General features: G+C 42.5%; 1 protein-coding gene across 9 annotated transcripts in view; it reads right to left on the reverse strand.

Moving 5' to 3' along the window:
* The window catches only part of LIMCH1 (LIM and calponin homology domains 1), a 98,015-nt gene that overhangs the window by 49,082 nt on the left and 31,246 nt on the right, over positions 1-17,687 (reverse strand). For 6 of the 9 annotated variants that reach the window (XM_034671889.1, XM_034671888.1, XM_034671885.1 and 3 more), the window contains exons 4-8: positions 12,739-12,774; positions 8,080-8,206; positions 6,474-6,631; positions 5,851-6,259; positions 2,333-2,548 (exon numbers count right to left, since the gene is read on the reverse strand). In XM_034671889.1, coding sequence (XP_034527780.1) covers positions 2,333-2,548; positions 5,851-6,259; positions 6,474-6,631; positions 8,080-8,206; positions 12,739-12,774 — 946 coding nt within the window. Of the gene's footprint in view, positions 1-2,332; positions 2,549-5,850; positions 6,260-6,473; positions 6,632-8,079; positions 8,207-12,738; positions 12,775-17,267; positions 17,529-17,687 lie in introns of all 9 variants that reach the window. The other 3 variants (XM_034671887.1, XM_034671892.1, XM_034671893.1) reach the window with 2 other exon arrangements.

Below are 17,687 nucleotides of genomic sequence, written 5' to 3' on the forward strand. Positions count from 1 at the left end.
TTAATATCTGAAATACATAAAAAAACTTATATGACTTAATATTTAAAAAAACTGATTTAAAAATGGGCAGAGGACTTGAATAGATACTTTCCTAAAGAAGACATACAGATGGCCAACAGGCACTTGAAAAGATGTTCAACATCACTTATCATCAGGGAAATGCAAATCAAAATCACAATGAGATTTTGACTGAGTCCTGTCAGATTGGCTACTATCAAAAAGACAAAAATAAGAGTTGGCAAGGCTATAGAGGAAACGGAAACTTTTTGCACTGTTGATGGAAATGCAAATGGTGCAGCCACTGTGGAAAACAGTACAGAGAGTCCTCAAAAAATTAAAAATAGAACCGTTATATGATCTAAGAATTCCACTTCTGGATATTTATCCAAAGAAAATGAAAACACCAATTTAAAGAGATATATACATCCTTATGTTCATTGCAGCATTATTTACAATAGCCAAGATATGTGACAAGGACAGCTAAGTGTCCATTGATAGATGAATGGATAAATAAGATGTGGTATATATATACAACGGACTATCAGTTATGAAAAAGGAGATCTTGCCATTTGTGACAACATAGATGGACCTAGAGGGTATTATGTTAAGTGAAATAGGTCAGACAGAGAAAGACAAATACTGTATGCAGAATCTAAAAAACAAGGGAAAAACAAAACAGACTCATAGATAATGGAAACAAACTGTTTGTTATCAGAGTGGGGTGGCGTTTGGGGACAGGTAAAATAATTAAAGGGATAAAGAGATACAAACTCCCAGTTATAAAATAAACAAGTCATGGGGATATAATGTACAGATAGGGAATACAGTCAATGATATTGTAATAATTTTGTATGTTGGTGGATGGTAACTGGACTTATTGTGGGGATCACTTGTAATGTGTAAAAATATCGAATCACTATGATGTACACCTGAAATTAATAGGGTATATGTCAATTATATGATAATTAGAAAAAAAAGGTAAGAGATTAGAAGGTATCTTCAGAGATACGAAAACTAAGATCTAGTCCACTGGTGAGTTTAGCTCTCTGGGTCTTCTAACTCAGCCTTGGAGCTGGAAGACAAGTTTCCCTCTGGGTCAAACCCTTCTAGGCTCTGGGGGGTAAAATCGCAACAGCTTCCCCAAACCTTTGTAATTTCAACCCAAACGCTATCAATGAAAACTGCTGCAATCAGCTTCTGGTGAGGATGAAGAAGGTTGTACAGAGCCCAGCTTGCATCCTAAAAGCTGGGCTGTGCTCTGTGGTCATGAAAGTTTGGGTCCGAGCCGCAAAACCAGCATGAACACTTCTGGTGAAAGATCTGAGTAAGTGTAATCTTCCTGACTCTATTATATGTTCCAAACCAGCAAATAGAATAGAATAATGAGTTTTCTCTTCTGCTATTCTTGAATCACCCTACATTTTTCAGCTTGGCTATTGGATAGTTGCTTCCAATTGCTCTGAATTTAAGGGGCTAAGCTAATAAAACATTTTATTGCTTTTAAGGTTTTTTTTGTTTGTTTTAGCTAATGAGATAGATACCCTTTTAAACATATTGTCAAGGATGGAGAGCGAGGTTCTTAGGGCACCAGTCATTTTTCACGCTGTATTAACAAGTCTGGCGGGGAACAGATTGGGGGGGAAGGTATTTTAGAGATGTATTTATTTTTCTGTAACACTAGATACCAAGAATGTGAAGACAAATAAAAGTTTCTCTTACTCATAAGTGATAATATAACTTCTACTATCCCCCACTGTTAGGGTTGAATTGTGTCTCCCCACCGCACCCCAAATTCATATGTTCTAGTCCTAACTCCTAGTACCCCAGAATGGGACCTTTCTTGGAAATAGTATCATTGCAGATACAATGGGTTAGGTGCAGTCATACTGGACTGGAGTGGGCCCCTAATCCAGGATGACTGGTGTCCTTCTAAAAAGGGAAGACTTGGACACAGACAAGTCCACAGAGGGAATGCCACGTGAAGAAGAAGGCAGAGATCAGGGGGATGCTTCTACAAGCCACGGAATGCCAGAGATTGCTAGCAAACGGCCAGAAACCAGCGGAGAGGCGTGGAACAGAGTCTCCCTCACAGCCAATAGAGGGAACCACCCCTGCCAATACCTCGATTTTGGATGTCTGGCCAGCACGACTATGAGACAATTAATTTCTGATGTTTAAGCCCCTCTGTTGGTGGCACTTTGCCATGGTAGCCTTAGCAAAATAATATACCCACAGAAAGAGAGATGATGGTTATCAAGACATACTGATTTTTCAAAACAGATGCTTTCACAGTGGAATTATCCCCAAAAGGAAAAGAAAAGTGTGTTCTTACTCTCAGTTCTTGGGGAACAGAATTTGGCTTCTTTATGTTGATCTCAATGCTATTGTTGCCTTGTTTGAGCTCCACTGGCGACCCATGCACTCTGGCCACACCTTCAAACATCTGGGATTTGGTTAACGAGGGGGTAAGTGCCACTGTGGGACCTTCTTTCTCCTTCTCCTTGTCACCGTGAACTGTTTCTCCATTCATGCTGACTTTCCCATCTACCTATAAGAAACACAAGGAACAAAAACCACATGCTATTTCCCAATGGAAGACTATGCCAAAATAACACATTTAGAGTCACAGTAAAACATTATTATTTATTAACCACATTCCAGAAAAAAATAAGGTCTCTTGTCTGCTTCTATCAGTTCTAGAAATTAGGGCTCCTATAAATGACCTCTCTAAGGTCCTCTTTAAAAGGTTGTTAATCTTCTCAGGCCCCTTCACTTTGGATTAAATTTTATGTTTGCCTTACTTGGGGTGTGCTCTTATTTGAAAGTGTAGGCTCTGAAACTAATAATACACTATCTGTTAATTAATTGATTGTAAATAAAATTTTAAAAAAATGAAGCGTAGAAAATCAAGGAATCTTAAGTATATACATACCACATACTTGGGTTGTAGTACGTCTTCATTTAAATTTTGAATGCTATTCCACGATTTTGAGATTTTTTTTTCTGGTTAGCCTATATATTAGGTGGAACCCACCTCAGATCAGGAATCTTTTACAGGTTACCCTGTGGTAAGGGGGCAATGGGTACATATTTGTAAGCTACCATGAGGGCCCCTGGCCTGATGCTCTGCTCTATCACAGTAAATCCCTATTTCCAGTTAATTTTACAATCCCAGCTTTTTCAAGAACCAAAGGCCATACACATTAAAGTATTTGTGTTTTGTACCCGTGTCTAGGGAAGGTGGTAAAAGCAAGAAAGGAGGAGTAGAGACGGTGGTTAGTTAGTCTGGCTTATTGAAAGGCATCGAGAGCTCTCTATCTTGAAGTCTGAGGCAAAGTATACAGTGGTTATGGGAGGAAGGTCTGCCATCAGACAGCCTCAGATTCCATCCCGGCTCTACCATTTAAAAGCCACATAATCTTCAACAAGTGTCTTACTCTCTGTTCATTTTCCCCACCTACCAAGTTTATAATAACTGCATCTCCCTGATAGTGCTGTTGAGGGGATTTTATGGATTAACATATGTACAGAGTTTAGAACAGAATCTGGCACATTTTATGTATACAAATATTAGCTATTATTATTATGAGGCTTTCTAAAATCCTTCAAAAGGAATCATGGAAGGCCAGATATTAGTTCTAGTTTATTTACCTTAAGCGGATAGCTTACATAATTTATTTTCTGTGATCCATAAGAAACAAACTTAAATCACAACTGAACACACCCATATAAATACAGCTGAAAGAAGAGTTTTGCAAAACAGTATTTACTTTTATTATGTGTGATGTACCAGACTTTTTTTTTTTCTTGTATTTCATTTTATTTAAAAAAGTGCTGATACCAGGCCACTAAATTGGTTTCACTGCCTTAGGGGTGCCTGGGTGGCTCAGTTCATTAAGCATCTGCCTTCAGCTCAGGTCATGATCTCAGGGCCCTGGGATCGAGCCCCACATTCGGGCTCCCTGCTCAGCGGGGAGCCTGCTTCTCCCTCTCCCCACTGCTCGTGCTCTCTCTTGCTCTCTCTCTCAAATAAATAAAATCTTAAAAAAGAAGAGAAAAACACTGCCTTAAATTTGCTTTTCCTTTACCCTTAATTCTGTTGTCCTGGGAAACTAAGTCTATACTCCCTGTCTCCCTCACTCTGCCCTAGCCACAAGAAAACACACACACACACACACGCGCACACACACACACACATCTCTCAGAGTTTCTGTCCTGCCATTATCTGGTAACAACTTTCCACATGCTACCTTTGACCATAACAGGGTCCACCCACTCAGTGGTGGGGCTTGTGAATGGGGCTGAGAGCCATCAATGCCTGTGGTGGGTCAAGGGCTCATTGGTGGCCAACAGTGACCCCCAGCTCAAAACGATCTCTGCTAAGTTCTTCTCCGCACCCTTCCATGAATGCTCTTGCTGAGGCCTTTTACACTGTTTTTGCCACAGCGGTGAGAGACAGAGTTGCCTCAGGGCCAAACTCTTGCCATCAAGTCCTGCCATAATTCTTCTGTTTCAATGATCGCCTTGCACTATTTATATAAAGGAGGGGAAGTGGACATCTGGATTATCTGATCAGATGCCTTGGACACCAAGTTGAGTAAACGTATTCCCTACCCTGGTGTGGGCCACCTCGACAACAAACCTTCCTTCGTGAAACATCACAGACAATTCTCGGTCATGGGCCTTAGGTGAAGGACAGCTGGTGCCACAGCTAGGTGGGATACTGAGCATGTCTGGGGACACGCTTATCTACGTGTGAGCCTGCGTGATGAGTAGCTCATTTTCTCAGGAAGAATTCATGTATATATTCAATAAAAACTTGCTGAGTGCCCACTATGTGCTGGGCACCTATGCCAGGCTCCCAGGATGAAGCCGTGAACAACAAAGGCACAGCCCCAGCCCTTCGAGGGACACACATCTCAACTCAACCCAGATGAGACATCCAGGACTTCTTTTGTTCTATGGAAGCCTAAGGCACAGAGTTTTAAGATCCATTCTGAGTTATTTAAGCAATAGTCAGAAAGTGTATATACAGTTTGGTTCCCTCTGAAATTCAATAGGAAGATACATGACATCACACTGCTCAATTAGTTTAGCCAAGCAAACTTTCTTTATAGTCATGTGCCCGTGTCTCCTGCTGATGAATTCCACCTCTGTCTTCTATTAAGAACCCATGTGGTGTGCAGGACAAAGAGGACTGATTTTTCTTTGTAGTCAAAAGAGCTTAAGCCAAAGAACGAGTGCTTCCTCGTGATGTGAGGAAAAACACTGGAATGTAAGGAAGTGAAAAGATGTTTGGTTGTCATAGGTTCTTTGGTTCTGGAACATTACTTCACACATTCATTGGTAGGAAACAACCCAGTTTCTTTCCCCTTAAAAAATATTTTTAAAAACTCGTCTCATCTGAGAATCAAGTACATCCCATGCTCCTATGTGTTCCTTGTATTATTCCTTTTTTGCAATTGTAGCATCTTTTTGGACATGTCAAATTCTTTAAAAAGAAGAGGGAGCTGCACATACTTCTACTTAAACCACAGGCAATGACAATTTTGCTTTGAGGAGTTTGCCATACCTCCACAGAGCTGGAGATCCCTAGGGTTTTACTAAATTAAGGGTTTGTTACCACTACTGTAGAGAGACCACGCCATTATATCAAACTGGAAAATCAACCTTGCTCCTTTAACTATTTGCAAACCAAATCTCCTGAGACTATAAACTTTGCAATCCTAAATGGTAATACATTTTGCTTTCATTTGATAAACATAATTGCATCTTCTTGGGGCAAGATGCTTCCTTCCGTTGATTCCCTGGGGTTGAGGTTTGGTTCTCCTCTTAAGGAATGCGTCCTACCTTAAAGGTCTTCAGAACCTCTTGAGAGTTTTTGGGCTGGGAGTAAGGCTTGGGTGTCAGCATAGGCACTGCTTTGGGGGTGACAGTTTTGCTTGGAGACCCGCTGCCTGCTGACATGCTGGTATCCAGAACGCTGGTCCGAGCGATGGTGGTCTCCACGGTGGCAGTGAATTTGGGTGGGGGCAGTGACTGTCGCCGCAGGTACTTCATGGGGCTAGGGTCGTTCAGGAAGGGGGTTAAATTTGGCTCAGTGGAATGGCTTCTTTCCAGAATTTTTGGCATCTCCAAGCGTTCGAGAACAGCCTCACTGATGGTGAACCTCTCAATGTACTGTTGAAGGATCCCCTCTGCCTCCTCCTGGGACCGTGCGTTCTTATAGGCCTCATGCAACTCCCTCTCTCTCCGCTCTCTAAAGGATGAGCATGGGAGGGAAAACAATCACAGAATCAACAGTCACAAAAATCACAAAGAAGACCTTGATAGGAGCCAAGGCTGAGCTGAAAGGGGAGCCCAGGGAGCGTGTAATATTGGCGTCAGAGCCTTTGTGATAACCAATGATTTTTTAAAAAAGCACATCTAGATACCACTGCACATGTAAAAAAACAACAACAGAAAGAACTCACTTTTCTTGAACAATTTCTCTGTAGGTTTTGATGCTTTTCCTTCGTTCACTTGTTCCATCCTCTCCAGCCAGTAACTTCTCCATTTTCTTCCTTTCTTCCTCTTTCTTGATTAAGTCCTGAGAAGCACTTCTTCTACGGCTCTTCCAACGAGCCAGGTCCTAGGGGGGTGGGGGTAAGGGGTCGACAGAACATACTTCTACAGGCTTGCACACAATTCCATTTCTACTCTTCAGAGCTGAGTGAGCGCTGACTATGGGCCCAGCACGATGCGAGGCCATTCCCACTCAATCCAGTGTAAGTCTAGTGGGAACAGGAATGCCTCAAAGACAGGAAACATTCAGATATAGCCACATCACCCATAGCAGGCCGGCACATTTATTTAAACATGGTAATATGAACTACGCAATCATATTTCATGTCAGCTGCTAACTTAAAGTATTGCTTCACAGGGTACCATAAGAAACTTCATTTCTCCCGATTTATGACCTGCACATTGTGAATGGACTTGCTGACAAAAGAGTGGTAGGAATCAACCACAGACCAACACAATTTCCTCAGGGAAGGAACAAAAGGCAGAAATACTGATTTCTGGGATGCTGGAATCAGGTGGGTGGGATTGCAGCTGTGGGAAAGGACCTCAGTACTACCTCTTCCACGCTTTGTTATCTTAGGTACGTTTGTCAGCCTCTCTACACCTCAGTTTCCTGACCTCTAAAATGAGGATGACAATGACATGTGCTCTTCCCAGCCTATTGTAAGGGTTAACTGACACAGTGCATATAAGGTGCCAACCGTATTGCTAACTGCTCGATAAATGGTAGACCCGATTACTACCACATTTTATAGACTTAACTTTTTTGACTGATGGTACAGTTAGGTCTGCAACAGCTACCTCAGAGAGCTCTGTGAGGACCACATGAAAGAATCCATGCTAACCTCCCGGCAGCCCCATCTTCGGGCTCTTCCCTGCCCTGGCTCTTGGCTCTCAGCACACAGACAATCACAAGGCCCTCAGGCCACAGAGATTTCCTTCCCTGGTTCTCATCCTGGCTCCCTCACTCACTAGCTGTGTGACTGTTGGTGAGTTACTTAGCTGTTCTGAGACTCATCTGTGGAACTGAGGACGATACTAGTTGCTAGCTCACTGAGTTACTAAGGAAACGTTAGAAATCCTACATGCAAGGCAGTTAGAATAGTGTCTGTGACTGGTAAGCTTCCGAGGTTGGCCATTACCGTTGCCATCAGCAGCAGCATTCTTATTCATCCCAATATATCATCCCAAAAGACAGTGCATCTTCAATTCTACATCCCATGCCAGGTGCCTCCCTCCTGCACTGCCCCTCCCCCCTTTGCGGCCAACCTCCTAGCGGGGGGACTTGCCCAATGCATGTCCCCTTCCTTCACTCTTCACCTTTCATGTTGCCATTAACCTTCCTTTAATTCCCATACTTCCTGTGTCCCTATTTGAAGTCCCCTAAGGGCTCCCTTCCGCTGCCTGGCTTTCAAGTCCCAGTCTGCCCACCCCACTGACTTCCTGCTCCAAAGGGGCTCTAACCCATGGTGCCAGGCAGCCTCCCCGCTGCCCGTGGCCTTGGCTGGCACTCACATCTTGCCATTTGTCGTCCTCTTCCCGGAGCTGATTATTTATCAGCTGCAGCTGCTCCTGGCGGGCCCTGCTGTGTGGCTGCACCGTGGCCTCCTCCTCACACCGCATGTCAAACATACTCGTGCTCCTGAGCGTGGAGAGAGGAGACAAAAATGGACCGGTGCCCGGGATGTGTCTGCGCGTTCTGCCGCGTGGGGGCGCTACCGCGCCGGCAAAACTGCCCCTTTTGAAAGAAAACCTCCGCAGCTCAAGACAGCAGCGCGATGCGGCATGTGGCGTGTTGCGATCCCCAGCCGGCAGCGGGCATGCTAGCACCCCCACCTTTTCTCCTTTTGCCGCCAAAGCCGAAATGTGACCATCTTTGCCTTCAGGGGTGGCTGCAGCAAGTCAATATAATTTTATACGTAGGTGCTGAAACATTACGGAAGAGCTAGAAAAACGTATTTGGAGCTCTGGGCTCTTCTCATTTGGAAATGTACTAGGAAACAAAATGAAAAGAATTAAAATGTATAACGTGGGGGTAATTTATGGGCAAGGAGGGTGCCATTCCATGAAGCAAAACTTTATTACAGTAATTGCTTGTGTAAAGAGCTGTCTTACGTGCTTTCTACATGAAGGCAACTTCTCCACTTTCAAAAAAATCATTTAGCCTCAAGTTGGAGACAACCAACTTTTCATATTGTATTTTCTGAATTGTGGATGCATCCAAGAATTATGCATTAGTGATTCATATATTTGATGTGGTTATTTCTACTTCCTGTAAAAATGCCTATAAATTGGTACTGCAGTTGACAGCATGTCGGAATCAAGAAAATAGGGTATTTTATCATAAGATTAAGGAATAAAATATATAAATCAGTATATACTTTGTATCCTAATATTCTCACAAGCATTTTACCTTATTTTTGTCAGGATACTTATGAATTTACTCTTTTACAAGAAAAAGGATAGGGAAAACAATTTTTTAAGCCCTTAGGCTGTACATATTATCGATATGTTCTATAGGAGTTTATTAAATGTTGGGTGAGATCACAGGGCCTTTTCTACGGTGCTTCCACAGACCTCTGTTACAGCATAATCTGAAGCAGCAAGATGAAAACAGAAATAAAAACCAGAGCAAAATCCTCCCTTTTTTCCTCCTCTCAAAGAAATGAGCTCTGGGACCAAGTGGGTTACACAGTCCAAAATCAAGAAATGGAGGTTCACTGTTAAACTCTAAGAACAGAAGACTATGATAGTCCATTTTTGAAGCCAGCTTAACACAAAGAAAAAGAAAAGCCATGCACTTAGACGTCAATTAATTCTAGACATCATCGGTGATGTCCAAAATAGTTCTCCCCATGGGCAGACAATGACCAGCGGCAGCATTACTGGAGGCCAATGGGGTCCTGAGCAGACAGCTCTCTGGAAGGGGAAGACAGATCCTCAATGCAATGGCTGCCCACCTTCATTCTGATGCATTCAAAATGAATCTGCATGGATCTGTTGGGTGCCTCTTCCTTCTCTCTAGGTGTTGGACTATTTAAGTATGACCTAAGAGAGCTAAAACTGAAGCCTGTACTTGCAATCTGTCTTCCCCAAGAGTATTCGAATACTCTGACTGCATAGAAGGACTTTAACCTGAGGCTTCTATTGGCACAAATGTGACAAACCACCATGGGGAGCTTCCTCTGCACACTTGGTGGGTAGTGCTGACTATGGCAGCCAGTCTTCCAGAAAGATAAACTGCAGTCCTCTAAGGGGGGAGGGGCTGCGATTTTTCATTTATTTTAGACTATTAATGTTGTTTAAGAAAGATTTGGGAATTTGCAGAGGTAGGCAGAGAAGCCTTACATCATTTTTTTTTTTTTAAACATCATGGATGAAAATTCACTTAAGTAGGCTTTCCAGAAAGAGACCAAAATTCATTCCATTCCTGGAGCCAGGTCTTCTTCTGGAATCCCAGGAAAAAATGGCAGTCTTCTCCAAGATTTGGGATTTGGTTATGTCACTCGGAAAGAATGGGAGCAACGCCTTGAGAACTGCCTTCTTCTGTCCCGGGGTCCTATCTCTGTTCCCACCATTAAGTTCTAATGACCCCAGGCCAAATGCGGCCAAAAGCTGGTTAGTGAAATAAAAAGAGAAACTCTGGTTTGCCCTCTCATATACCAGGAAGTACTATTTTCCCCCAGAGTTTTTTTTTTTTTTTTTAAAGAAATTCCAGCAAACTGGCCAAAAAAGAAATAACCGAACTATGAGCCATGTCTCTATGCCATTTCAAAAAAAGGAACTAGGCAAGTTGAAAATTGATAATACTAGACAGAAAATGGGCTGAGTCACCATTCAGAAAATGTCCCTTACTTCAGAGGTTGGACTCAGCCTCCAAAATGAAGAAGTGTGTGTCTAGGGACAGGGTGGGGGATCCTGCAGGAGCCCAGGCTCCAGAATATTAATGTGACTCGCACCAAACATCTGCTCTCAGCCCCCGCCTTGTGCTGTCGGGACATGGGGTCCCAGGCTGCTGAGCCCCAGAGTCTCTCATGGTGGTGGGTTGGCATCTTTGAGGGCCAGGACAAAATCACCTCCAGGGGAGCCTGGAAATTGTTTCTGGGCCAGGTCGAAGGTGAGGGAATTAGGAATTAAACAGCCTCCAGCTCTCACGGTGCACAGGCTCCGTTGGTGGGGAGAGCCTCGGGACAGGAGGAGCGTGCACGTGAAGAAAAGGGCAAGAAGGTGAAACTATATCCACGGAAACATTCTTGGCTTGCTGGGAGGCGGAAATCTCTGTTTGCCTGTGTGGTAGGTCTGCCCCTGACCTGCATTTTCCTTAAAGGGCACATCTTTTTCTGATTGGGCTGTATTTTAAGAATGTACCAGTTCTGAATAAATAGAGCCTGTGCCAATAATTGCCCTTAAAGGTTTTGAAAAAGGGAGAGAGTGGGGGAATAAACTAAACATATAGTAAATATCTATTTAAAAACGAAACTGCCAATATAAACTCCGCATTTTGCTCCCCACATGGCTTCATGTAAGTTGTGTCTACTCCCAAGAAGGAGATCTGGCACTTTGCTATTGCTAGATAAGACCTCTGGAAAAGGAGCTCCTTTCACTCTTCTTCTTCCATGAGGCTGCTTTTTGTAAATTTAGGGCAGAGAAGGGAGTCCCCACCTCCACTGCCTTGAAAAAAATCATTCACTTTTCCCGTGGGTGAGGTTTCATATTCAGGGAAGGGCAAGATTCCAACACTCTTTACCGTAGCTTCCTTTCTTCCATTTTTTGGGATTTCCCAGAGATCCGTCTTAGGCAAACTGCACAGTGGCTTTGCATTGATAAAGAATAAATCCACCCCATCAAAGTGTTTTTGCTAACCAAATCAAAGTAGCACTTTGCCTATCCATCTTAGATAATCTTCCTTTCAGTGCATGTTAAATATTGCCACTGCTGATTTTAAATGTAATCACCAGGGCTCAATTTTATAGACTACTTAACTCCATGCAGTCAGTCAAGCTCAGGGGGAACTTGGTTTTGAGACAGGACTGTGCTGCACGTCAGGCACGAAGCAATCAGAGATCGCACACTGGGAATATATCCTGGCACCAGAGGCAGCCTGCTTAGTGCCAGGACAAACCAAGCTGACATCTTGAATGCAGACGTGGAGAAGGTACTGGAAACAGTAACTTTGGGGCCCAGTTTCCTTGTCATTGGTGGCAATGATTTTTGTGTTTTGCACCCTTATTTAGACTCCTCACTTGGTGACTTAAATGTCTTAGGTCCGTGTGTGCTCTTCTGACAGCCCAGACTTCCACCAGCACACAGACTGCTTCTCAGAGAGGAGGGACATCAGGCTCAGCAGGCCACTGACGTTGGAATTAGATATTAATTATGTTTCTTAAAACACAGATTTACTCAACTCTGAGAAATCTAGTATTGTGCAAAGAAAATGTTTGCTTTGGATAATCTGTTTCAGAATGCTCGGCAGATGGGAAATCCATTTCTGAAATGGAATTAGTGTGGTCACAAATGGGAGAGTGTTGGCTTCTTCTCAAATCTGGATGTTGAGGCGGAGGTAGGGTATGAATCTCCGAGAGGAGTGGAAACTAAGGAGCCGGGAGCGGAAGCCCAAGTCATGTTTGACATCTTGACCCCTTGCTGTGCCACAGAAGTTGAACGCAACCCCAATGTTCTGGTCTTGAGTATCCCACAGTTTATATTATTCCAACCTGGGAGGAACTTGGGCTTCTGAATCTATAATTAGTGGTTTAGGGTTTGTTTTCTTAGCTCAAAAAAATATGGCCATGAGAATGACTTGCTTCATTGTTAACTCCAAGCCTTAACATATCAAGAATTAAATGCAAAACGCAGAATAATTCTGTGGTTCAGAAGGGGTACCAACATCCAGACCGTAAGACCAGCCTCCCCATGCCACGTCTATGAAAAGCAAATGTTAAGTTGAAGCAGCAGCTGTGTATTAGAATCATGCTTGAGTTACTCTTTCATTCATCTGTCCTGCACAGAACATATGTTCTGCATTCTGACTTCAAGTGCTTTTCCGAGGCTGCGTGAGTCAGTTAGCTGCTCAGTTCACCGTTGCATCAATTGCATTTCAATTAGTGGTAAGTATGGGAAGCATGCAGTTTAATCTAGTCATTAATGGATTCCTACAAACACAAGACAACTTACTCTGCGTCATCAGACACAGGAGTTCTCGGACCGTATCTACAAGACCAAATACAAAATTAGAGGATGGGTAAGATAGAAGGTTAGCTCTGTAACCAAGCTGGCAATAAACATTGCCAGTGACATATTTGCGTGCCAAACCTTTTTTTGTCGATCACACTGGAAGAGAAGTGTCGTTACACAATTAGCAATATTTATTAACTGCTGGAAATGAAAGAACAGTCTTACATTGCTAAAGAAAGCAAAACGTGTATTAAAACACAGAGGAGAAATGAAAATAATCCCCATGCTACCCACAAAAAAGAGTCTGTTCAATATAAACACAAGGCGGCTTAGGTGTAACCCTCAATGTTTAGAGAAGGCAATTTAAGAAGAAAAAGAAAAAAAAAAAGCCAAACCTGTATTATTGTCGTTCACAGTTAAACTGTTCATGCCTTTATGTTTGGCAGTAATGGGCTGTAATGGACACCCAACATAGAAGCACACGCTTACTGACCCTTTCCCTGATGTGTTAATGCATTTGCACAAATGACATCAAAGAGCGTTTCTGCAGTTTTCTGAAAGCAAACCAGAGCTCCAACCAGAACCCCATCAGTGCCTTCCGCATGCATTTGACAAAAACCACAATTCCTAGAAAACTGGCAGCCTTAATCAAAGCCAGACTTGGGTAATATTCCATAACTTGAAAAACCAAAGTTTTCCTTTTTACAGTCTTTTACATTCTTCTGATGATTCAGATCTACAAAGTTGTACCTTCTGCAGGATAGACACTTTAAATTTTAATGTGTCTGATAAAGCAAAGAAAAAGGTTAAATTAGAAAAAAGAAATCAGGACATTACAAGGGTATATTTTAAAGCACATTTTTAAAAAGCAGCTCCCATAAATGACTCTCTCTTCAGCAGAGGGAAATGTTAAGAGAAGGGTCTTACCTATGCCCTCACACGCTGTTCATTTCTGCACTCTGATGGTGGACAAAGAATTATTTGAGCAAAGAAAAAAGGCCCTGCTTTCAGTTTCCAGCAAATTAAATTTTGTGGTTTTCAGCAAAAATTACCTAGTCTCGTGTTCAGTTTCATAACAGTTTGTGGGGAAAAGAGTCACTTCTAGAGTTGTCTTCCTGTAATCTTAGGGAAAACACCCTGGAATGCATGGGTGCATACCCACCCACCCTTCTCTCTTCCCCACTCTTATCACTCGAGAACAGTCTGCATTCATGCATTCATTAATAATTGTTTTCGTTCACAGTGAAGGCAACCAAAACAGTGCAAGACCCAGTCTCTGTTGAAATGGCCAAAATGTTTGTGGGTATTTCTCTTCTGGCAGTTAAGACTCATTTTCTGTTTCTCCGGGGGATAGTTTCAGAAGGGGCTAAAGTTTAATCTAATACACTCAATTTTTTAAAAACACTACCGCATTTAGAATCGATGACCAATGGATTCCTCCACAGTCAAGAGAGAGTGCGTGGGCAGCTAGTTCTGAAGACTGGACCAATGTTTGCCAGTTAATAGGCCTACTGGAATAGGCTTATGAAAATCCAGTTTTCTAATTTATCTATGAACGAGAGCAGAGAAGTTATGCCTAGTTAACCTAGAAACAATCAACTCATAGTATGTGTTTTATGTCATTTTATGTCTCTGAATATTTTTGTTAATGTTTTATTGAAGTATAATATATAATATATATTGTATATAATATATATTTTGTATATAATATATATAATCTATAATGTAATATATATATAATATAATATAATATATATTCTGTATATAATATACATACAGAAGGAGCACCTATCACACACATATTCCTCGATGAATCTGCGAAACCGAGACATACCCAGGATCAGTGTCGAGTGTTTTGTGCTATATAAATGGACCCATATAGTATGTATTCTTTTAAGTTTGGCTCCTTTGGCCCATTTTGGTGATGAGATTCAGCTACATGTTGTTGCTGCATGTAGGATATATTTGAATTTAAACTGCCTCTACACAAAATACTTAACAGCATTTCATGGAAATCTCTGCCAACAAATGTAGATTTACACTAAAGTGTAAGCTCCTTGAGGGCAGGGATTTTTCTTTTTGGGTTCCCTGAATAGTGACCAGACGAGGCCCTCAATAAGTATCTATTGAGTACTTATTGGATGCTCTGGAAATTGAAAAGAATAGCTTAGTCTCTGATGATAACCTTCATTTACCCTTTTACTATACACTTATGGACTTCAGGAATTTCCTCCTGATTCGTTAGTTTTAAGAGGGCGTCAATTAAAGCAGAACTGCCTTTGCAGTTAAGGAGAAGATAATTAGAACTTAGGCTTCAAATGACTTTCTCCATTGTCCTACGGGAAACCGAAAAGTAAAGGTAAGTTAAAAAATCACTAATAAAGAGATTTTTTTAAAATGCAAAGTAGGTGAGTCAATAGGTACAAAATTGGCCAGACAAATCACAGTTGCTATAAGCATCCCACCAGAAAGAAAAAAGAAAAAGAAATGAAAAAGCAATGAATAAAGTTTAATTTTGAGGGTAGGGATGTTTAGAAAGATAAAGAGAATATTCTATGCATCTATTTCATATATGTAACTTTCAGCACTAACAAAGCATTTTAGGATCAATAATTAGCTGGTTCTATACTTCCAATTGTGAACTGGCATAGCTTCATTTGAAGTGAGAGGGGAAAAAATGGGTTTCCTGCTCATTTAAAATTATCTCCTAGCACCCAGCCCCATGTTTTACACATAGTAATTACTCAATAAACAGTTGTGGAAAAGAAACATGAATTCCCAAGGCGTATGCTCACTCAGTCACACAACTGTGACACGCCGTTCATGTGACCACATCTCCTTCTGCTCAAACTAGCCATTCATTCTCATTTGGATCTAAAGAGGCCTTTCTCTCAATCACAAATAGAGGGACAGGTACGAGCGACAGGGAATTCATCAGACTGCCACCGTTTCCTCTAGTAACCTGTGCAGGCAATGTACCGGAGGGGGTCCATGGCTTTCTGCTCAGACCGAGCTGGGTCTGAATGTTGGACCTGTAATTACCAGCTGTGTGGGCATGGGCCTCCGTGTCCTAATCGCAATATGCAGATGAAAATCCTTCCTCTCAAAGGTCGTATGAGGAATAAGTCAATGGGAAAGCACCCAGAATGTGTAGGCAGCCATGGGCCCCACATCCTTCTTCCCTTTCATGCTAAGTTGCTTTAAAGCAGCCCATGACCCCGGGCCACACTGTGTCAGGGTATCTGGAAAGTGAGCGAGGGCGGATCTGTCAGTCCCTCTGTCATGAGCCAGCTCTGACCGGCCCTGACCCGCCGGGATCCATGTGGGATCCACACACCCACTTCTCTCTCCGTTGCCCCATCTGTGAATTGCCAGAAGGTGAGCTAGAGGGAGCGGCCACCCTTTGAAAGGGCTACACAGCGCTCTGCACTATAAATCAGAGCAGGAATAGTACCCCTGCTTCCAGAAACCAGTGTGACAATGAGGCTTTGTGACAGCAGTAGTATGAGTCAGAGGAATATAAGGATAGATTAAATCCAGGTCATCAAGATAGCTAGGATCTTAATTTTAAAATTTGGGTGTTACTTAAGGTTTTCCCTGCTCCCCATCCTCCCCTCTGACCCGCTACGTTCAAGGTCCTTGGTGAAGTGGAACCCAATCACTTCCTGTTTCCTAGTGGATCCCATAATTATGCAAAACACCTCTCTTTTATTCTACCTAGATCTGGCAGACCACACTTTTAACAAAAACGCATCACTCTTATTAAATAGCAACAGAAGCATCCACATACAGTACTTTTAACTACAAACTTCAGTTTATTTCCTTACTCGTTTTTTTTTTTTTAAGATTTTTATTTATTTGAGAGAGAGACAGAGATAGTGAGAGAGAGCACACAAGCGGGGAGGAGAGGGAGAAGCAGTCTCTCCAGTGAGCAGGGAGCCTGACATGGGGCTCGATCCCAGGACCCTGGGATCATGACCTGAGCCAAAGGCAGACGCCTAACCGACTGAGCCACCCAGGTGCCCCTCCTTACTTGTTCTTTTAAATCAAGTCATAGCATGGAATAGGCATCTTACCTCTAGAAAGCACTGAGTGTTTGCTAATGTTGAAATGAAATGAAATTACAAATTGATAAGTGGTATACATCTTCTTTGGACCTGAAGACCCTCCTGGAATCAAAGTGAGATCAAGTAGGTCAGAAAGAAGTTCAATTCCTTTACCTGAGGGCTCCTGTACAAGCTAGGAAGAAATAAAAGAGTTACCCACTTAGGCGGCCCACAAGATGGGTCAGAAAAAAACATGTTGAACAGGAAAACTCACAACTGCATCTTCTTTCCACACCTGCTTATATGCAAAAAAGATAAAAAAAATTCTTGGCAGACTGGGAAAATTTTTATCATTCTATTTCCGCAAGCAGTCGCGGGTAAGTGGCACTGAGGTACTGTAAGGCGTTAATAACATACTCAAAGCATCTATGAAGGCTCAGAGCAGAGAAGCAAAATCACAAAGGCTCAGGAAAATCTTCTGACCTCTTATCTTTCAATGGCGGACCCTTGGCAGATTCCTCCATATCCTGTCGCTTTGCAAATGGAACTGGAAGGAACTGGTTTACATTGGCTCCAACACGTCTAAGAGACATCCCGGTTCTCCTGACCATCATGTCATCTTTTTGTGAATCATACAACTTTCCTTGGCCTTTCAGTCCACCGCCACTCCAGGCAGGAGCTGTCATCTTCTCTGAGCTCTCTTCTGTCCCCAAAGTCTTGCGTTCAGAGGCCGGGGGACACAAACTAGGGCAACATTCAGTCCAGCCAGTCAAGGCCACTTATTGCTAAAGATGCTTCCAGTAGCATCACTCACTGGCATCAGCCCAAGCCAGAAGAAGCCAATGTCCACGGAGGCAGCAGCACACATAGCAACTGAGTATTAACACTGGGGGCCTCCATCAT

This window comes from Ailuropoda melanoleuca, chromosome 11, assembly GCF_002007445.2.
Source record: "Ailuropoda melanoleuca isolate Jingjing chromosome 11, ASM200744v2, whole genome shotgun sequence".
Taxonomy (NCBI): domain Eukaryota; kingdom Metazoa; phylum Chordata; class Mammalia; order Carnivora; family Ursidae; genus Ailuropoda; species Ailuropoda melanoleuca.